The sequence below is a fragment of the Pagrus major genome, chromosome 2 (genome assembly GCF_040436345.1).
Source record: "Pagrus major chromosome 2, Pma_NU_1.0".
Taxonomy (NCBI): Eukaryota; Metazoa; Chordata; class Actinopteri; order Spariformes; family Sparidae; genus Pagrus; species Pagrus major.
In genome coordinates this window covers 24376585-24397303 of record NC_133216.1, presented here as the reverse complement: position 1 = coordinate 24397303, position 20719 = coordinate 24376585, and the positions used below count along the sequence as shown (strand labels likewise).

Sequence of the window (20719 nt, the reverse complement as noted above, 5' to 3'; positions counted from 1 at the left end):
TGTAAAGGTTACACTTATCTGTGGTTTGCAGATATGTACAATGCCAACATTAACTTTGGCGATTGCACTGGTGGACTCGGGGATGCCATAAAACTCGATTAAGTGCCCTCTAAGGCGTCCTTCAAGTGTAGAAAACATGGTGAAGTGCCCTCTCTTCACTATAAATACATCATGACTCCCCTCCCTGCATATATGTGGTGCCCTTTTTATTTTTTTCACCTCTGCCCCTCAAACATCCCGAGTACACCACTGGGTGATTGAGTTACTGACTGCCATAGCATACTTGCATTTTATTTAATGAATCATTTGCCAAATTGTTCAAAAATATTAACAAAAATTCAAATATGTCACATATCTTCAGTGCTGAACCACATTTGGAAAAAGCAGTATGTTGAGAAATCTGGCCTGAATAACGGGAGCTTTCAGACACGACTCCATTGAAGTGTTAAGATTCATCTTTGCCATACTCAATATGTACACATATGTAACATTTTTGCAGAGTCAGGTCTGCAATGTTGAGGATGACACTTGAAATGCAATCTTGAATGTTGGAATTCCCTCAAGTTGTCACTAAATAGGACAACATTATTTATATTGAGCTCATTAACAACAAGATCATCACACCAGCTTTGATTTCTTTGCTTTTTATTGTAATTCACAAAACTTACAAAAATGGGAGGACAAACACAGAATATATTAAACTTCTAAGCTCTTTGATGAAACACCAAAGTTAGTGAAACAAGTCAAATAATGAGACTGACAAGACACTTAACCTGCTAAGAATCTTGCTGTCAGTAGTGAAACTTGAAGTACAAATATAGAGATGTAAAATAAATAGCAATAATCTAAGGAAACATATTCCTGAGGAATTCTCCAGCATCCTGTGTCTGACAAATCATAAGACCTACAGGTGTCCAGCACGAGTAAAAATAAACATTATTTCTTAACTTGACAAAAACCTATTCAACAGGAACTCAAGTGTAGTCTGCTTGTCTCCATTTCCATGCTCACTCAGTGACCTGCATCTTCCTATGTCTCATTTCTTACATGTGTGTTTGTGCATATTCTGTGTATATGGTGAAGCCGTTGCCAACAGTTGCAGAGCACCGCCTCAGCAGTTGAGAATGGAGTTGGTCCTCATGATGCGAATGACCTTCCTTGCGTTGTAACTGTACTCGTACTGCATTTGTTCATGGAAGAAATACAAGTATCCTGAAAGAGAACAGAGCGGGATAACAGTTAGGAAAACAGTCTAATAACAATATAATATAATAATCCGACTTTTGTATAGTTAAACTACACTGAAAACACTGAAAATGTGTCATTTGAGGCTTCACAATACCATAGTGATAGGCAGCAGCGTCAATTTCGTCATCCATCCCTGGGAAGTCGTCCTCAATGGATCGTGGGTAGCCAGTATCCATGGTGCTTGTTGCTTCATCATAGCTATGGGGGATAAAAAAATAACGACGTTGATGAAATACACAATTACATACAACAAGAATGACTCAAGAGTTCCTCAATAATCTGTTTTTTTGCAGCTTGAAAGACGTTTTACACTGAGACATGTAATACTTTCTCAATTTAATTTAATTTATTTTTATTTTCAGCAGGAAATAAACAACAGAAAGATGAAAAACCATTGCCAGCTGTGGGTCTGCAGTATAAGAAGCATTAAAAACTGCTTTTTACTGCAGTGAGGACAAAAGCAATAAAAGTATGAATAGTACAAGCAAATGATAAAAGTTAACTAGCTTACCCAGGATTTTTTTCATATATATAGGCTCAGACATAGCAATTTACAAAAGAAATCCCATATAAGAATACAGTGTTAAGCAGCAATAACAAAAGTAAACAGATTATAAATGTATGTAGATAAATAACACAGAGATCCAGGTTGATAGTTGCAACATTAGCAATAATTATTTTGATTCAAATTAAGGAAATATCTGTGTAAATGTTTAAATTGTTAAAGAGAGGTAGACTTTCTGAAGCGATGTGGATTTCCACATGTTAGCGTATGTACAGAAACATAAGCGGATCATTCACCACATACCTCCAATAGTCCTCATCAGAGAAGAGAAGAGTTTTCCCGGTGTCACTGATGTGCACAGCAGCATCTATCTTCCTTACTGTCTTGGGAAGTCCGAGTTTGTGGATGTACTTTGGATAACCGTCCACGAGGCTGTATCCGTTCAAAGCCCACATTCGGATCCCTGTTGAAACACAGAGCACAGTTTGTATCTAGTGTCTCAGAAACAATAAAAAAAATGTAACATCAGTGAGTATCTACATATATATCCTACCACTGAATATGATGACGAGATCCTTCTCTTGGTTCTCGTACGCTGCGTCCACCTTGTTGGGGATGGAGGGCCACGTGGACTTGATCAGTGTCTGCTCAGGCTCGGGCATCTGAGGATGGAGACGCCAGTAGAATCTGCAACAAAGTGCAAAATATAGGAGAAGAAACTTATCACCATCATAACCGCTAAGGAGGTATCCTCATTTAAAGTGGTGTTGAGATGTAAAAAAAATGCTTGATTCGGTGCAGGCTAACTGGTTAGCATGCTAACATCAGTAGATATCACTGCAACAGTGTACGTCAACGTGATCATGTCAAAACTGCTATTTTCTTTTTATTTTGTTGATATTTCTACTTTATATTTTAATGTGTTCAACTAAAATTATTTCATATTGCCCCTTTAAAATGCAGGAGAATAAACATGCATTGCAGTAAATAAATAAATACAATGAAGTATAAAATAGAATGAGAGTAAGAATAATTCAGATGAAATTACAGTATAGATAAAAGCATCACAGCAACCCTGACCCTAAGGTAGCAGAGTCCACATATAAGGCCTTTTGCAGATTAATACATGTATAGGGTGGACTATACGAGAATTTATTTTTCCCCCTAATTCAGTTCTGATTAATGTGGAGCGACAACCTATTCTGAGAGTGATTATGTGAGTTTATAGTTAAAATATACAATAAGAAAATCTCAATACAGTAAACATTATTGCTTTCACAGAATAATCAGCTCTTCCCTGAGACGCCCTCTGCTGGTTACAGGTTACCAGTGTAGTCCATGGTGATCAAGCTCTAGAGTTTATGTTTCACCATCTTGGTAAGCACCATCGTGCTTCTTACTGTACCTGTCTTTGAAGATGATGGTTTCCCCTCTGAGCTCTGTGACGGCATCAAAAGTCAACATGGGGTCACATTTGTTTGGCGCATCAGGTTTGGGCTTCACTTTCCTTGAGTCCGGGTTTGGGCCTGTGATTGAATATCTGGCATTAATGTACTGTTCACATAATATTTCCCTTAATAGAAATAACACCTGTTTTGAGCCATAAAAACACAGATTGTGTATTTACCCACCGTAGAGAGCTTGAATGCCTTTGATGTCATCTTCAGCCAGCGGGTAGCCTGTAGTGAACGAGTAGATGGGGTACATCAGGGCGCCGGCGTCTGAGGAATGGCCCATACCGAGGGCGTGGCCCAACTCATGGGCCGCCACTATAAACAGGTTGTAAGCTGGAGAGAAAGGATGCTCAGTCAAAATACTGCTCAGATTAATCATTAGGGTAGAGTTTATTGTATTATGTTGAACATGACTGGTACCTGATGAATCTTTGCTCCAGTGTTCGTCCTCATCAAAGTGTGTGTCTCCTCCGATTCCTTGGCCGGGCGGGTAGGCGTGAGCCAGCAATCCATTAGGCCCGTCAAAAGGGTTGTAGTCTCCATGCTCTGCAGAGTAAAGGACAGACAATTCATAAATACCTTGAGCAGAATGTGCACTTGCATAATATCTGTTCTGTAAAGCCAAAGCAGCTGCGGTGTATAAAAAACTATTTTCAGAGGTTGTGCAGTGCATCAGGATGAACGCTTGTTGCACCTTTTGATCCGAAACTGATCATAATGTCAGCTATGCCCCGGTGCAGCTTCTTAAAGGTCAGAGGGGTGACATCTGCCCAGACGTTGAGTGCATTGCGGATGGCTCTGTCCACATCAGACTTCTGCAGATCTGGTGTATAATTCACTATTCTGAAACATCAGGGGATAGGAGACTTTAGTGTTCGCTTTCTGAATAGTTCAACTGACATTATATTCACAAGTGTCTTTATAATGCATACCTGAATGTGACATTGTTATTTTGCCATTTGAGGTGTCGTGGGAAGTGGTTGTACTCCCCGATGTCTGGGACGCCACATCTGGCCTGATTCATCACCTCCAGAGTGTTTTCATCCAGATTTCCTGTCACCTGCAGAGGCAGAGGAGGTAAAAAGAAAATATGTTACATAGGTACAGTCAATAAGAGTACTAATACATTTCATCAAGACATTACCCTTCCTGTGTGGTTGTCTTGAATGCTGAAGCTTTGACTCTTTAAGATATATATTTGTTTTGAGGTCAAATTTCATAAAATCGCTGTGTATTTTCAATTGGTTCAATTTTTTTATTTAAAAGCACAGTAAGTCATTTCCAACTCACTGAAAGACTGAAGTCTAATGGGTGTTGTTGTCTCCAATGTTAAACCTCCATCTTTCATTACCGTTGCTGGTGAAAAAACTATTTGTTGCTCACGGACAAGGTAATGTATTAAAGTTTTTTTTATTCACGCCATGTTCAGTCTCGTTCTTGGACTTCCTTGTTCTGTGACTGTGTCAGAAGTTATAGCGTCAGGCATCCAAATGTCGCACCGTTACCTTTAATAAGATTACAGGTTTGTTTAAACACTGTTGGAAACATTTAGGATAATGTACGTACACAGCTCAACAAAAAGAAAAGTTGTAGTCGTTTAAATCGCATCTTTAAATAATTGTTTTCATTATTTGTACGCGGTTTTGAATGTTGTCCTGTTTGTCCTGCACTATGAGCTCAACAAGGCGAGTTCCTAACTAAGTTTTGTCACAGCAGTAAAGGCAACTCAATGCAATCTAACTTCTTTCCTACAACTCAGTTTTAATGTAAATCAAAATCTATGTTGAAGGTCTATAGGCTGTCTCACTATTCTCACTTGAACTGTGAATAATTCAGAGATCAACTTCAAAGAATATTTACAAAAGCACCAATAGCCTTCTTCATTTGTATCAGCAGAATTAATAACTACATCGCAGATCTGGTCACCTTGAGGTTGAAGAATTTCTGCATGTCCTTGATCTTGTCCTGAAAGGCATCTGACGTCCTCTGTCTTCCTTGGAGACCAGCTGGAAGGCCATAGAACCGTCGGAGGTACTTCTGCTCATTGAAAGAGAACAACGGAATGGCAATCATAATAATATGAGAAAATAGCCATAGATTACTCCATTCTAACACTATGTGGATAAAACAAAAACAGCCATTTGAGGCCAGAAGTACAGGACTAAATCATGTCTGAATGAGGGACTTCAGATCTTACCTCAGCTAAAAGCCAGTTGTCCCCTGACGGCACAGGCAGAGCAAAGGAGTGAGCGACCAGTCCCAGCAGCAGCAAAGCTATCATTGTTGTTGTCTCTGTGTTGTCCTAACCAGTCATTGGGGTCACAGAGCTCTACGGGGTATTTATACTGTTTGAGTCCAGTTTTTTTCAAAGTGCCCAAGTGAATCATGTAAAAGCACCTCGCCACTTCCTCCTCTGTCTGTTGAGAATGTGCTTGTACAGTGACTGTGGTTTGGGTGTACTCCTTTGAACCTACCTAAAGTGCTTTGATAAAACATATCCCATTTCCCATAATCGCCATGACTTAAGGAGTTTGCCGATAGATTCCCTGAAAATGCTCACGAGGCAAAATGATGCACTTTTCTTTCTTTCTTCTTTCAAACACAAGAACCAACACGTCTTATCCTTTGCTTGTTGGCAGATTTAGAAGAGATGACCTTTTGGCAGAAGGGTTTTGCTTTTTTTCCTTTAATAAGGATGTCACAGCATCAGTTATTACCGGTTATCTGTATCTTGTACAGTTGGAAAAAAAAGTAAACGTGCTACTATAAAAAGTAGGGAATTTCAGGAATTCTTTCATGCTGCAGCTGGTCTCATGATAGTCTGCGTCTTGTTATTTTAGGTGAAGACGTATAGGAATATGTGACTAACAAACACACGTCAAATTTAATAAATACATAAAAATAGATAAATAAATAAATAAGTGATGAAGCATTGACATTTAAACTTGAAACATTTACAGTTACAACTTTATTTAACATAAAGTGAGCACTCTCATACTGACATTGAGTTGATTCAAACAAATGTTCTGCATGTGTTTCGTAATTGGCAACAGCTCTTTCTAATTTAGGTGTGTCCCAACATTACTCCTTACAGTAGTGTGTGATTCAGAGTCAGCAGTATTACACAGAACAGCAATGACTAATTTAATGCGTAAATGACCCCGGTGTTGTCAATTATGGGGATCTGTTTTCTGTAAAAGTTTTGATTACAGTGTAGAAACCATGGTGACGCACTACAAAAACAATGAAATTTTACATTCTGAATAATCGCTTATTACAGCATAGTTTACATACATAGAAACACAAAGAAAAAGCCGTGTTTGAGGCAACGAAAAGAGTCAAACCATGATGTTTTCCTCATCCTAACAAGTGTTTTTTGTGCCTTAATCTAACCAGAGCATGAGCACAGCATTTTGAAATTTAGTGTATTAATCTATGGAGCCCTCAGGATAAATCCCAACGCCTCTGTTGATCCCTTAACTTTTGATTTGGCACCAACAGCAGGTCAATGTTTTCACTCATCCAGGGAAATACTGCTACCCTGTGCCCAGATTATGAATCCTACTTACTGTGTTGATCCCTTAACTTTCCAGTTTTTGCCATCATTGAATAACAATAGGAATTTCTCTAACGCTTTAATTTACAACCAAGAAGCTGAAATATCAAGGACATTCCCATCAACCTCAGCTGTACATTGTGTTTATTGCTAATTAACATAAGCATGCTAACTTGTTCAATTAAGATGGTGAGCATGGGGAGCATAATACCTCCTGAACGTCAGCATGTTATCAATTCCATGTACGCACGTTAGCATTGCTAATATTAGCACATCTTAATGCACTGCTGTGCATCAGTAAAGCCTCAAGAGCCTCTAGCATGGCTGTAGACTGCTTACACTAGGGAGGGTTTAGGTCTCATACGCAAGGTTGAAGGAGATGGCAGCCGTAACACCTGGATTGTTTTTATGGTTATCAACAATGCTTCTCACAGAAAGTAGAATAGAAATTATTTTACGTTATTTTCAAAGCCCTGACTTTAACTTCTGTTTGGCACTGCAGTAGTGATGATGTCAAATGATGTCTGGCTATGAAAGACAATAAAAGCATTGTTGTACCAGGACTCAGGGTATGACAATGGAAAAATAAAACTGTAAAAGTATCCGGTAGGCCTCTGGAGTCAGGGCAGGTAGCAACATGCTGCTTTTTACTGCTTCCACTGTCAGTGCGAGACGACAGAGGTGTATAATTATTTCCTCCTGCCACAACAATGGAATTCCTTCACTTCTACATAAGAGAGAAGACCACACGAATTAAAACATTTGTAAGAGGTTACACTTTTCTAAATCAATTAATTTAAAAAAATGGCAGTGTTTACCATGTGATCTATTCACTTCTGGATAGAAAAAAAATAAATCACTTTTTCAGTGAGTTAGGCATTCAAAGAATTCTGTACAACTTAAAGTGCTGGACCGAAGGATGCCTAACAATCCCAGTCATTGTCAACATACTTTCGGGAAATTTCCTTTAATGACAATGTTTTGCTGTGTATGAGACAGTACGTCAAGTCTTGCAGTCCAGCCGCTGCGCTGTCAGAGCAAACCAAACCTCATACACATACAGATTACAAACAGCTGGCGTCACAGCTGGAGCAATAGTTATAGTGGCAGTGACTTGTGAGACTTCAAGATAAATTCTGATGCTTTTAATTACATTTCTTAAAAAAAGATTTAAAGTATGGTAATTATTGCATTATGAGGGTAATACGCAGATCACAGAATAAAAGTAGTGTTCATCTGTATCCCGTTAGTGATATCATGTGTGATGTGTAACAAACACTGTATCCAAACACCTCAGCATCCTGTGGAGACAAATATTTTTGGAGTAACATCACTGTTTAGACGGTGGCTAACAGAGTGCTCCTGACTCATTCCAGGGGAAGTTGGCGGCAAGGGGGATTTTTGCTGTTATTTTAAAATGTCACTGACATACACACTGAACACACACAAAAATATGGAAGCACACACACTCCTGATCTGTGTTGTGAGGCTCTGGTTGCGTTCAAAGATAGTTACAGTACAGAGATGTGAAAAAAATGGTGCCCTATGACCTATATTGTGGCGGCAGGACTGAGGACTCAAACCTATAAAGCACACAAATGGCATACTGCATGGTACACTCAATGATATCCCTGTTACAGAGATAAGAAAATAATTCCAGGTGCTGTGGTAAGCAGCATTGTCAGCTTGTTTGTCATTCTTTCTCTGAGATGCTCTTACTTGTCTCAGAGGAGCAATAAGTCTACAGCCATGTCAGCAGTCCCATGAGGCTGTAATTCTCATTCCGCAGCAGAAAAGTCTTTTGTCAGATGCTGATTGTTACCACTTGTGGAGTAAAAAGTTTAATTATTGCCCGATAATGGAGACAGAGGAAACCCCATGTTTTTTTATCCTCTCCACACTGAGTGATTTTGTACATTTCAGGCGCTTCTCTAACATCCTGTCATACCAAGAGACAAATCTGCAGATTGACATTATGGGCTGCTGGTTGGAAACAGAGAATGTGACAAATGAAACATTAAATGAGAGTCACTACTTCATCTGGTCGCTTATCATCCTGCATCAACCTTTCTCTGAAACAACGACGAACTGGTCGATGCCACTGTGCCTCACGTCAGTTGCAGGCTTTGGTCGCATGACTCTGTTTTTTGCCTTCATTCCCAATTGAAACCCTTTTTGCTCCTTCTCAGGATTAATCAACACTTTGGTAATAATCGATCCAAAGCCTCTTAGGTTTTGTTATTGGACATTTTGTTATGTCAGTGCTTGGAATTCAGCTGGCTGGAGGTGGAAAGTACAAGTCGACAAGGCTTCCAAGCCACTGACCACAGTTGGAGACGCGACACCACTGGATACTTTTAAGACACCTTAGGACAATTTCTAGCTGGATTTGAGGGGACAGAACAGAGAGGCATCGTGACATGTTCGGAATGCCTTGTAGTGACCAAACCAGATATTTATAGCCAAAACATGATCTTTTCCAAACAATATCCAAGGGGTTTTTGTGCCTAAATCGAACCAGACCATAAGGACAGTGTTGTCACAACATAAATCCGTGGTTTGCAAAATTGTACATTATGGACATTTACTCTGAATTGGTGTATTGGATTACTTTACTGGTTTTGCAACTGGAATGACACTCATCATGTCAGTGAAATTCACACGTTAAATGTCACTATTATACCACTTCGCCATTATATTTTGGCATGGAACCTGCAATAAGGTTGATCAGGTATGACGTGGTGTGACACAGGGGAGGCTGTTTAAACATTAATGTTATTAAGTCTTTAACACAGAATAGTAACAATAAACACCTCATGTCCGTTTGGTGGTCATTAACATATGTTTAGAGGTAGCATATTAATAGCACAATCAATTTAAAATATTGTTATCGGTATAGATATTTATGATCCTGGCCCTCGTATTACTTGGTATCAGATTGAAACTAAAGTCTATGGTATGGCCTTCCCCTAGTGTGATAAATCAACCACCCTGTGATAAACTGAGGACTCATTCTTACCTGGAACTACCGTACACTTTCACATAAGATGCTGGTTTTAGTTTCACTCTGATGTGTCCAGTGTTTCATCGTGTAAATCAGTTATTAATTGTTGTGTTTGAAATTATGTGCTGAGACCAAAAAATTGTTTGAAAAAATAGTTTGAAAGACTTCAGCATCATAACATCTTACAGCAGTGTGTACTCCTGCTGTCCCTTCAGATACAGCAGGCAGTAATAAAAAAACAGCTGATGTCGTAGAAGATTTTACAGTATGTCATTGCCCACGTAAGGCTTAATAAAGCATTTTCCTTAATTTCTCTAGCAGATAAGTCGTGAACTGTACTGTTGCTTCAGTCAGTGAGTTTACTGAATATGTGGATGGCCATGGTTTGAGTGAGAGCCTGTACATTTATTTTGCTGCGCCTAAATTTAGCAGATTCTACAGTCGGATGTATGTGTGTATATCCTGTATAGTAAAAAAAACAAAAAAAACAACCTGGATTTGTGGAGCTGTAATGACACTTTTCTCCTTTTGATCCACCTCCAAAATCGCCATGAAATCACTGTGAAATTTGACATTTTTAATAATTTTTAATAATTTACTCACTCAATGTGTAATGTGTGCCTGCAGCTGCATCACACAAGCTTCACAATAGAAGTCCTCCAGGAGAAGCATTATAAGCAGGATATGTATGCGTTGTGTTGTTTTGTCAGATTCCCTACATTAATACGACTTGCAACCCAGAACACAGCAGTACGAGGTCCTAGCTTCCCACCCCAAACAGGAAATGGCTGCTGAGTGAATGTGGTCTATTGGTTATTTTGGTTAATTTGTTAGGTACCATGTTAGCCATTAACTTAGAAAGTAAACTTGGAGACTCTGTACATTGTGGTGTGTAGTCGCATACCATATTTCTTGAGGTAGAGGAGCAGGAGAAGCCAAACTGTGTCTTCTGTGGTTATCTTTTTGTAAGATAAAGGTCTGAAGCAGAACAAGCACAGACCTTTAAACAGTACACTAAAGCCTGACATACTGCATGTCACGACACATTTATTGGCAACAGACTGGGAAAATGCAATAGCATTATACAACCATGGAAAAATATGGAACATGTATTGTAGCCTAAATCTGTTTGGACAAAAACATCTGCCAAATAAACACAATGTAATATAATGACAATTCAGTGAGCCACAATATGAACCAGCTGAAGCCCTCAGTAAAGAGAGGATTTAGATTACACAGCAGAATGAGAAATCATACAGTACTCTATTGAAGCTGTAATTTCATCTTCACACATTGCCAGCCCACAATAAAAATACATAAATAGGGCTTAAATTAAAATGCTGAGCGTCTCCAATTGCTGAGCAACAGCTAGGATTCAAACCACAGTGACTGCTGTGGTTTAAGGTCAGGCTTATTTAGCAAAATGTAGAAACTATATGTACTGAAGAGACACCAGAGGAGGGCAGCAGAGACTGGAGCAGCAGACTGATGGCTCTTGTGCCTCTGGTCCTCTGTGTGTTACTTATCACGCCCCAGATGTTACCACCACCTCATGGCGCGTTAAAGGTCAACAGAGGTTAAATTGAAATAGATAGAGCACAAACATTTTGCTGTCCATCATCGAAAGAGCCTGTAAAAACACATTTCAACCATAAATATCAGCACTATTGTTAACTAATTTATTATTTTTTTTCTGATATGTGGCTTTTGGACCATTTTATATTGATGGCAAGCACATTTAGTTGTTTGAACAAAATATGGGCTGGACCGATTGTGCAGATTGCCCCAGATTGTGCAATAAGCTGCATGTACACTAACAAGTCTTACATGACCTTTATGGCTTACTTGGCCTCTGGCTACAGATTGTGAAAGCTCTTAGAGGAACCAAACAATATCATGTAGTCATCACTAGAGTGTGTAGTCATGTTACTCTTGTAGAAAAAATGAGAAAATCCTAGTTGAACTTATTTCAGCACTACAGTGTTGATTTAACCCACTCATATCGGTTTGGATGTGTGTGTGTGTGTGTGTGTGTGTGTGTGGGGGGGGGGGGGGGGGGGGGGGTGCGCAATCCGCCACATTTACTTTTTCCGATAGTACCACCAGGGGGAGCCAAAGCCAGACTCATAGTCTACACGTTGCGGCTTAAAAGGCACATCATTTGTTTCAGTGCCTGCTTCACACAATGGATTTGATGGTGCCATTTTAAAACAAAACTGCATTTATGTTGCATATTTGAAATATAAATAGTGGCGTGATAAGTTTTCAAAGACTCATTCACACATGCAGAACATGGTGTGATTCTGTGTGATTGGAAACTTGACGCAACATGAAAGAATTAATTTTCAGGTTCGATGGGAGTCGGGTTTGACTTTTCCTGAGTGATGGAGAATGAACCATAAAGGGAAGGAACCAGTTTGAGTATTGTTTAAAAACATCTGCATTATTAATAAAGTCACTTGTCATTGCGTTGAAAGCTTTGTCATGTCATTCTGACTCTCAGTTCCCGTTTTAGTCATTCGATGATGAAAAACACAGATCAAATTTTCAGTACTTATCATTCATTCATCCATTATCTGTAACTACTTATTCTTTTTTGGGTCGTGGGAGGCTGGAGCCAATCTCAGCTGAGATTGGGCGAGAGGCGGGGTGCAACCTGGACATTTTACCGACTTATCTCACGGCTGACACAGAGACAAAACAACCATTCCTCACTCACATTCACACCTACAGGCAATTTAGAGTGATCAATTAACCTGCATGTTTTTAGACTGTGGAAGGAAGCCAGAGTACCTGGAGGAAACCCATGCAGACATGACGAGAACATGCAAACTCCACAAAGCTTCTTGTTCTGAGGCAACTGTGCTAACCACCGTGCCACTCTCAGTTCTTATCATTACAGATTTAAAAAAAGATGCTTTCCAAAATATTTGTCATCTCAGCTACTTGTTCTAACATCTCCGGCACCTCATCAGTCTGAAAGTGTATGTTTGGGGCAAAACAGAGTTGTTTCTACCGTTCTAATTACCCCAGCGGTCTCTCCCAGCTTGTAACCTTAGAGCTCCAAACTCCACTCTCAGTCATCACCTCTGCCTAAAATGACTTCATTACCTTGTCTGTACTTAGACCATAAAACCATAGCGAGTCCTCTTGCAAGTCCTCTTGCAAAAAGATCGTGGCGTCCTCTGGAAAACTTAGCTTATGTTGCCCTGCAGAGGAATGCTGTTGGTCCCATAAACCTCCACAATGACCAATCAACCGTAATTGTAGCCTGAATTTACCGCGGCACCACCCTTGCCAGTCTAGGCGGCCTGGCTGGTGGCCATTTTCTTTTTCGAAGGCCTTAAATCCACCCCTGCAATTTCAGCCCCCTTTCAGCAAACTCTCTCATTGAAAGGTCTTACATGCATCTGCTGCTATAACGGTACGAGAATGGTCTTTGATGGGGTTATTTCGGGAGCCCTTGCAGAATGCGTGGGACTGAGCAGTGCCACCCAGCTCACTGTGTTGCATCAGTCTTGAGGTTCCTTCACTGGAGCTCTGCTGAGGGAGTCATTGACTCAATATCAGAGGTTTTTGATCAACATGTTTATGCCAAATAAACTTACAGTTGCAGTAATGAGCACATCTCACAGAAATAATCTTTTTCTATGCTACTTGTTGCCTCATATTTCAGTTTCACCACTTGTTTGGGATTATCTGTGAGTCAACACATTGCACTCCTGAACTCCCAGTGTAAATTTTGCATCTTTGTCTAATTCACGTCACTCTCATCCTTATTGAAGCAATCAGTTCCACCCCTAAATTTGCATTGAATTTGAATAAAATGTTGAAATCGAAACCATACACTGCATCCATTTTAATCGTCATTGGAGCAAACAAGTCACGTGACAAAAAAATGTTGAAATGTCATTTCTATCTTTTTTCTTTTGCTGTCCTTGGCTCTCTCCAAACCCCTCCCTAATTCCATAGTACTGTCTGAGGCTACCCTTTGGATTTGCAAGCGGTATGAGTCACAATAACCATTTAAAAGGCTTTCTCATTAACCAGAACTTCCATCTCCAGGTGTTTTTAAACTAGGCCACTACAGTTCATGTAGTGTTAAGTCTGTGAAATGCATGTCATGCTGCTCTCCTGCTGCTTCTTGATCTTGCTTATGCCCGGTCCGTGTTTTACGGCACCCACATTTATGCCGGAGGGAGAGATCTCTCCTTCCACAGAACCACAGGTTGACTTGAAGCTGGCCACTGTAAGTGCATAATTGCATGAGCTGCATTACAAATGTTGGAGAATGGACTGCATGTGACTTTTTATCTTCTGTACAATGCCAGAAATGTTACAATTTAGAAGTGTTTTTTATTGAGGGTTATTGCAAGGATCCGGTCTCGCCTGTGTTGAGAATTTGTCATTATGTTTTTATTTCTTTTGTTTTTGTGTGGGTGGGGGGCGGAGGTAAGTCACTGCACTGCCCTCGGAGTCCGAGTGGCTGTTGTATCGCATGCTTTAGCAGATTCTTTCAGCATCGTCATGCCCTTTCGTGGAGGTGTTCTTGTTTTATTTTAGAAGGAATTGTTTGGAAAGACAATCTGCATGGGGACTAAATGCTTGGAACGTTTTTATCCAGTTGATTGTGAAGGATTTTAGCTGTAATGAGAGAAGGTGTGATGCTGTAAATCTGATCATCTGTCGGTGTAGATCAGTATGTTTATGTGGAGGTCATGATTTGAAATAATGTGCAATTGGATGGATGCTACAAAAGATGGACACTACTATCATGCATGCCGCAAAAAAGCAGACCGTCCTTGACATTGATTGAATGGTGCAGGACCAGTTCATTTACCTGGCTCTACAGTGCAACAAGATCTGATGCTGCTTTCGAATCTACTCATAGGAATACCTTCAACAATACTACAACCTGCAAAAAGAGCCCATGGGGCGCATAAAGCGGAGCTCGCCCACCTTCACCTCCAAGGTGAAGGACATGCAGATATTCTTTGGGCTCAACGCAACAGGTGCTCTGGACTCAGACACCCTGGAGGTGATGAGTACCCCTCGGTGTGGCGTCCCAGATGTGGAGGAGCTCAGCGTCATCCAAGGGACACGATGGAACAAGAATGTCATAACCTACAGGTATTTATGCGGTCTTTAATGGTGTATCAATGTACTTTTTAATGGAGTAGAATTACAGTCTGTATAGGACAGATATAGGCATGTCTGACCAAGACTGAGCTTGCAAAAAATAGACCAGTCTGGTTGTCCCTAAACTGCAAACCCCGCCAGTACGTGGGAAACATTTTGAGCCAGCGGACAATAAAACCTTTGGCAGAAAGACGGAATAGCAACTGTCACAAATCATTATGGTTAACAGAGTATTTGGGTTTGGGATTCCTGCCTCTGGGAGTTATTGTGGGCTTGTGAAAGTGCCAAGTTCACCATACATGCCTGAACTTATGTAACACCGTCTGAAATGTCCTTTTGCAGTTCATTGTGAGTTCTGCTCGAGGCATGCCTGCTGGGTTAGATGTGGAACGAATGTATAATTAAAGATAAAATATGAAAGGCAGCTCCTGCCATTGTTTTTACAATGTAGGGAGCATTTCCAAAAGGCTGTTTAACCATCTAGTACATGTTTTGGCATCGTTGGACTATTGATATCTACTTTTTTCTCAAAAGTATCAGTATCAATAATTTCCTCACAGTGATGAGATTTATATTTACATTGAGGGCATCCTACGTCTTGATCTTTAATCAACAACATGACATGCATTCACTGCTGTTGCAGCATTGGCAGGTACACCAGAGATTTACCCCGCTACACTGTGGACTCTCTGGTTGACTCAGCTTTCAGCGTTTGGGCCCGAGCCAGCGGTCTGACATTTGTCAGGTCACACACCCGCAGCGCTGACATCATGCTGGAGTTTGTAACCAATCGTGAGTTTGTCTTTTTGTTTCACGCAAGACAGGGATGGATGATATTTAGATGTGGACTGAACAGCTTATGTCATGCTCACAGAGTGAAAACACTTTTCACTGATATAGGGTGTATAATGTAAAACACAATACCATTGCTTCAGTAGTCATTTAACTGCTAAACAAGGCAGTGTCATCACACACTGGCTGCTGAACTCGTCAGACTCATTTAGGTGAGGTGAACAGAGGCCTGTAATTTTCTTCTGGCGTGAAACAAAATTGTTCTCTCTGCGGTTTCTCTTTCATGTTTTGCCGGGACTATATCATGAAGAACATGGAGACTTGTATCCATTTGATGGACCCAGAGGCACACTGGCTCATGCTTTCGGTCCAGGTTTGGGCGTTGGAGGGGACACGCACTTTGACGACGATGAGCACTGGACAGCAGGAGAAACAGGTGCTGAATTGAAGGAGGAATGAAGTCAATAGATACACATAAAAGACTATCACTTATTTCTCCCTCTCCTGTTGCAGGTTTTAATCTGTTTGTTGTAGCTGCACATGAATTCGGTCATGCTTTGGGCCTGAAGCACTCCACAAACCCAGAGTCACTGATGTATCCAACCTACAAATCCTCCCGTCCAGCCAACATATTATCAAGAGAAGATGTAGCAAATATCAACGCACTTTACAGTAAATTTATATCTACCTAAAATGATTAATACTTGAAGTACAGTACACTTTTTTGCTTACGTGGAGCCTGATCCTTTGGTGTGTGCTGTTGTGTGTCAGGTCCAGTCAGAGGTTCGAGGTACGGCTCTCAGTATAATCCCTGGGTGTCAAGATCACTGTTCCCTCGACTCATGCAGAACAAATGTGATGCAGACCTGACTTTTGACGCCATATCCACCCTTGGGGATGCAACCTTCTTTTTCAGAGATAGGTATGAATATTTATCATTATTTATAATCTTTTTCTTCCTTTTAATAAACAGTTGGATGGAAAGTCAGGTAAGGATTCGTAGTCCATGAAACATTTCTGGAGCTTCACAGCACAACAGCATTCTCCTAAACAACTGAAGTAGATTGAATGTTTTAAATGTAAACAAACAATCGGAAGAAAAAACATAAAATGACTTATTATACTTATTATACTTGTTATTTACACTTTTCCAAAGCCAAAATCTTCACTGTAGCTGCTAAACTAAAAGTGTAGATAAAGACTGAATTCTCATTTCTTGTTGAGCTGCTCCTTTAATTCACAACTTTTATAAATGAAAAGATATATTTTAACTTCAGAACAAGCAAAAAGTCAGACAACAGCTTATTGTATCACTGAATAATTGTGTCTTATACAGTTGATTGATCGTAGGAGTTGATGGTTTGCCATGTAAAAGTGTTTTAGTTTTTACCATTCAAGAAAAACTGAGTATTATCTAGTTTTTGGTATGTAATCGTATTAATAAATTCATATGGTTTGGATATGTCATTTTATAATCATATCTACATTTCATGAATAATACAGTCTCTTCCAGATTGCATTAAAGGTCCAGTGATGAGGATTTGTGTAGGGCAGAAATTAAATACAATATTCATATCTATGTTTTCATTAGTGCTGAAATGAAGAATTGTTGTCCTTTTATATCTATCGAGGCAGTAGGTCCTCTTCTAGGGAGTCCGCCATGTTTCTACAGTAGCCTATAATGGACAAAACCAAAACCAACGCACTCAAAACGGCAATACCTTTGCATTTTTCACATTTTTAGCGGCCACCAGAGGGGAGGGTGAGACGAGGGGTGTTCACCTGCTTGCAATCTGTAACCTAACAGCTAGATGCAACTAAACCCTACACACTGGACCTTTAAGAAATCTTGATTATATTATCAGTTGCATCCAACAGTAATTGGTAATTAATATTCTGTCTTTCCCGTTTTTTTCTTGCTCACCAGATATCTCTGGATTAAACATAATGAGCAATACGACATCAAAGAAGGTCCCATCACCAACTTTATGCCTAAGATTGAAACCAGCATTGATGCTGCCTTCTGGGTGCCTCGCAGATCCACCGCTTATCTCATTCATGGTAAATGTCTTCAGTAATTCAGTGTTGCAAGTGCACTGCAGCATAGGTTTCCTTGATGCCACCGCATCTCTTGATGCCACAGCAACTTGTCAAATACAGCAGCTTGGTCAGTGGCCTCAAGCTTTGAACTGTGATGCTCTACCTACCCCTCTAGTGTCAGTGTTTGAAGTTAGCATTAATATGCAATGTGTGGTTAGACTTTCAAAATAAAGCTTGCCGACAAACATTTAACATACTTTGACATATTAACAATTTTGTGCGTGATGTGAAACGGTCGCGGTTTGCACGTTTCGATTAAGTTTAGAAAAACATCATTGTTTGTGTTAAAATAACTTACTCACATAAGTTTGGTCACATCATTTACATAACATATATTTAATAATTTACATAAATGTCCTTACTGTCCTTACATTGACACTGGGTCACACAGGGTGCTGGGGCTCTCCTGGTGAAAGTCCCGTAAGTGATCCATCCAATCCCAACCACCTCCTGACTAGTACTGATCTCACTCTCACTCTTCATATTACTACACCAGAGGGGCATGTCTAGAGATGATGCTGCGTGTGTAACTGCAGCATCATACTTAAGAAGCGCAAGGCCACTGACCAGTAATAAAGCTGTTAGTCAACAATTAAGCAATTTTACCTTTATTTCACATAAAAAACAAACCCAGTGATTTTTCTCTTCCTGTGTGGCGACAGAATCCATGTTCTGGACAGTGAAAGGCTCTCTTGTGAAGGGAAAGCCACGAGCACTCAGTCACTTTGGGTTTCCAGCCTGGGTCCAGGACGTTGATGCAGCAGTGCACGTAGTGAAAACAGGACGCACCCTCTTCTTTATGCATGATATTTACTGGAGGTATGGCAACATGAATCCAATCAGTTAAACAATATCCCCACTGTTCTTATACATCAGTTAAGACAAGCTAGTCCTTTATAGACTTGTGACTCAAATTGGATTGCACTAGTTTCTTCTTCTTTTCAATCGTTAGAGGTTATTTTAGCAAACAGTCTCAAGTACCAGAATGCTCATGTGAGAGTCCATTTTCATGCATTATTGAACATAAAAGATTTCTGTCTATGTGCACTACATATTAAATTAAACACAATTATACTGTACTGTTTTTAGTCTAAATTAACTACTTTTTTGTTATTGTGTTAAATTAAATGAACGTGTAGTGGCATAACCGAGACAAATCACAAAGCACTGGTTGAGAGGGACTTGCTCGTTAAAAGAGTTGACTCAGATCAGACTGAAAGGTTTCATTGGTCATTTGGACCTCACACACAGAGCAAAGGGCTCAGTGTGGACTCTGAGGTCTGATGACGTGACCGGACCAGTAGCAACCACGAACAAATGTGTTTTGTCTCAGATTTAAAAGAAGGACAGTTGATCGTGAGTCATGACTTCTGAAAAACATAGTTTATGTGATTTTTTTTCTCCAGTTACAATGAAAATCGAAGGGTTATGGATTTCGGTTACCCGAAGTACATCAGCGAGGACTTTCCCGGAGTCAACACCACAATAAATGCAGCTTTGTATAAAGACGGTGAGCCAGAGTGATTATTATTACCCGCTGTAATGTATGATTGCACTGATTTTTGTTTACTTAAAGGAGCACCTTGTAGTTTGGGGGAAGAAATGTTAATCAGAAGAGAAAGATCTTCATTAACAGATTCTTTTTATGCCTAAACAAACTAAAAAACAAACTCTCTTTGTTTTCATGACTGAATAAACTGAATAAACAAATTGACAAGGACAACACAATTTCATATTGTTTTACTTTGTTTATATTTGGCGGACCCTGCCACCTTGCTAGCTTCAAACAGTGTTCTGGTGACCTTATTTTCCTCTGAGAACAGCATGTTTATTCAGTTATGGGAAAAAAAATATTTCTGAGTTTGTATTATTACCTCAGTGATATGGTAAATATTAAAATTCTGAGTTTGAATTTCTTCTCCAAAACTACATAGTGCCCCTTTAAATCTTACTCAAGTCTAAAAATGTTCCACAGCAAACCACATAAGACACTGTACATGTAAACAGTAGGCAAACTAAGTGATGTGAAGTGCAGTAATCTTGTCTATAGCAGGCAGTATACTTCTGTCTGTAACTAAAGGGAGCTTTCACAAGTTGTGTTGTTATTAGTAGCACAGGAATGTTAATTTACATGCAACATCAGCTGAGCGAAGTTTTTGCAGAGCATGTGGTTCCCCTCTATGATTTAAACCATATAATTTACCCACCACCAGCCTCTCATGTGATACACATTTAATTGCATGGATATTTAAGTTCAGATAGATGCTCATCATCATCATCATCATCATCATCATCAAAAACATAAACAAAGGAGACTACTCGACTACTCGATGATAAATGTTAAATATATGAACCACTGTGTTTGCTCCTTTTTCTCACTCAGGTTTCATCCATTTCTTTGTCGGATCACAAGTCTTCAAATTCGACTACACCCAGAAACATGTCGTCGGGGTTGAGAAAGCAAATTCCTGGCTGGGATGTTGAAATGATGTAAATCTCCCAACATGCAACAAGGAAATTACCTGGAAACCTTGATTAAATTAAACCACGAGAAGAAGAAAAAATAAACACTGTACACCTTCACGTCTCAGTGGAGTTTTATTTATCTTATTTTGTCAGAATAAAGAACTTAAACCTAATGATCAGTGTGGGTTTTCTGTACTCCATAGAAAAATGCACCAAGCATTTAATGGTTTGTTTAGTTTGAATCTTTTTTTAATAGCTCTGCACATCCCTGTGGTGGAGATTGATGTGATGAGTTTAATGGCTGCAGGTTCTGACTTGACTGAGTAGAATCTGCAGAATTTACACAACAACACATTTGGCTTCTGGTTTCTATACAACAAAACACAGCGCACAAACACATATTTCACCATTACAGACAGAAAGTATGTAGACATAGTATGTAGACATTTCATTGG

General features: G+C 39.7%; 2 protein-coding genes across 2 annotated transcripts; one reads left to right on the top strand and one right to left on the bottom strand.

Annotated features, from left to right (window-relative positions):
• Positions 1-1111: 1111 nt before the first annotated feature.
• mmp13b (matrix metallopeptidase 13b) lies at positions 1112-5488 on the bottom strand. The gene is made up of 11 exons (XM_073488757.1): positions 5405-5488; positions 5134-5244; positions 4140-4267; positions 3902-4050; positions 3628-3753; positions 3385-3540; positions 3159-3279; positions 2307-2440; positions 2057-2216; positions 1343-1446; positions 1112-1212 (listed from the first exon to the last, which is right to left on the bottom strand). The coding sequence occupies exons 1-11, from the start codon at positions 5486-5488 to the stop codon at positions 1112-1114; spliced, it is 1374 nt and encodes a 457-aa protein (XP_073344858.1).
• An 8393-nt stretch (positions 5489-13881) lies between these two features.
• LOC141010080 (matrix metalloproteinase-20-like) lies at positions 13882-20282 on the top strand. Its single transcript, XM_073482886.1, has 10 exons — positions 13882-14016; positions 14659-14897; positions 15550-15698; positions 16009-16134; positions 16212-16370; positions 16470-16620; positions 17626-17759; positions 18461-18617; positions 19205-19308; positions 20182-20282. Exons 1-10 carry the CDS (start codon positions 13882-13884, stop codon positions 20280-20282), a joined length of 1455 nt encoding a protein of 484 aa, XP_073338987.1.
• The last annotated feature ends 437 nt before the right edge of the window (positions 20283-20719 follow it).

Excerpts from the sequence above, each read along its gene's own strand:
- mmp13b (XM_073488757.1), bottom strand. The coding sequence starts at position 5,488 with ATGATAGCTTTGCTGCTGCTGGGACTGGTCGCTCACTCCTTTGCTCTG. Across the intron at positions 3,754-3,901 it reads GATCAGTTTCGGATCAAAAG|AGCATGGAGACTACAACCCT; the intron begins GTGCAACAAGCG and ends TTTACTCTGCAG. Across the intron at positions 1,447-2,056 it reads TCTGATGAGGACTATTGGAG|CTATGATGAAGCAACAAGCA; the intron begins GTATGTGGTGAA and ends TATCCCCCATAG.
- LOC141010080 (XM_073482886.1), top strand. The coding sequence starts at position 13,882 with ATGCATGTCATGCTGCTCTCCTGCTGCTTCTTGATCTTGCTTATGCCC. Across the intron at positions 14,898-15,549 it reads AAGAATGTCATAACCTACAG|CATTGGCAGGTACACCAGAG; the intron begins GTATTTATGCGG and ends CTGCTGTTGCAG. Across the intron at positions 19,309-20,181 it reads TGCAGCTTTGTATAAAGACG|GTTTCATCCATTTCTTTGTC; the intron begins GTGAGCCAGAGT and ends TTTCTCACTCAG.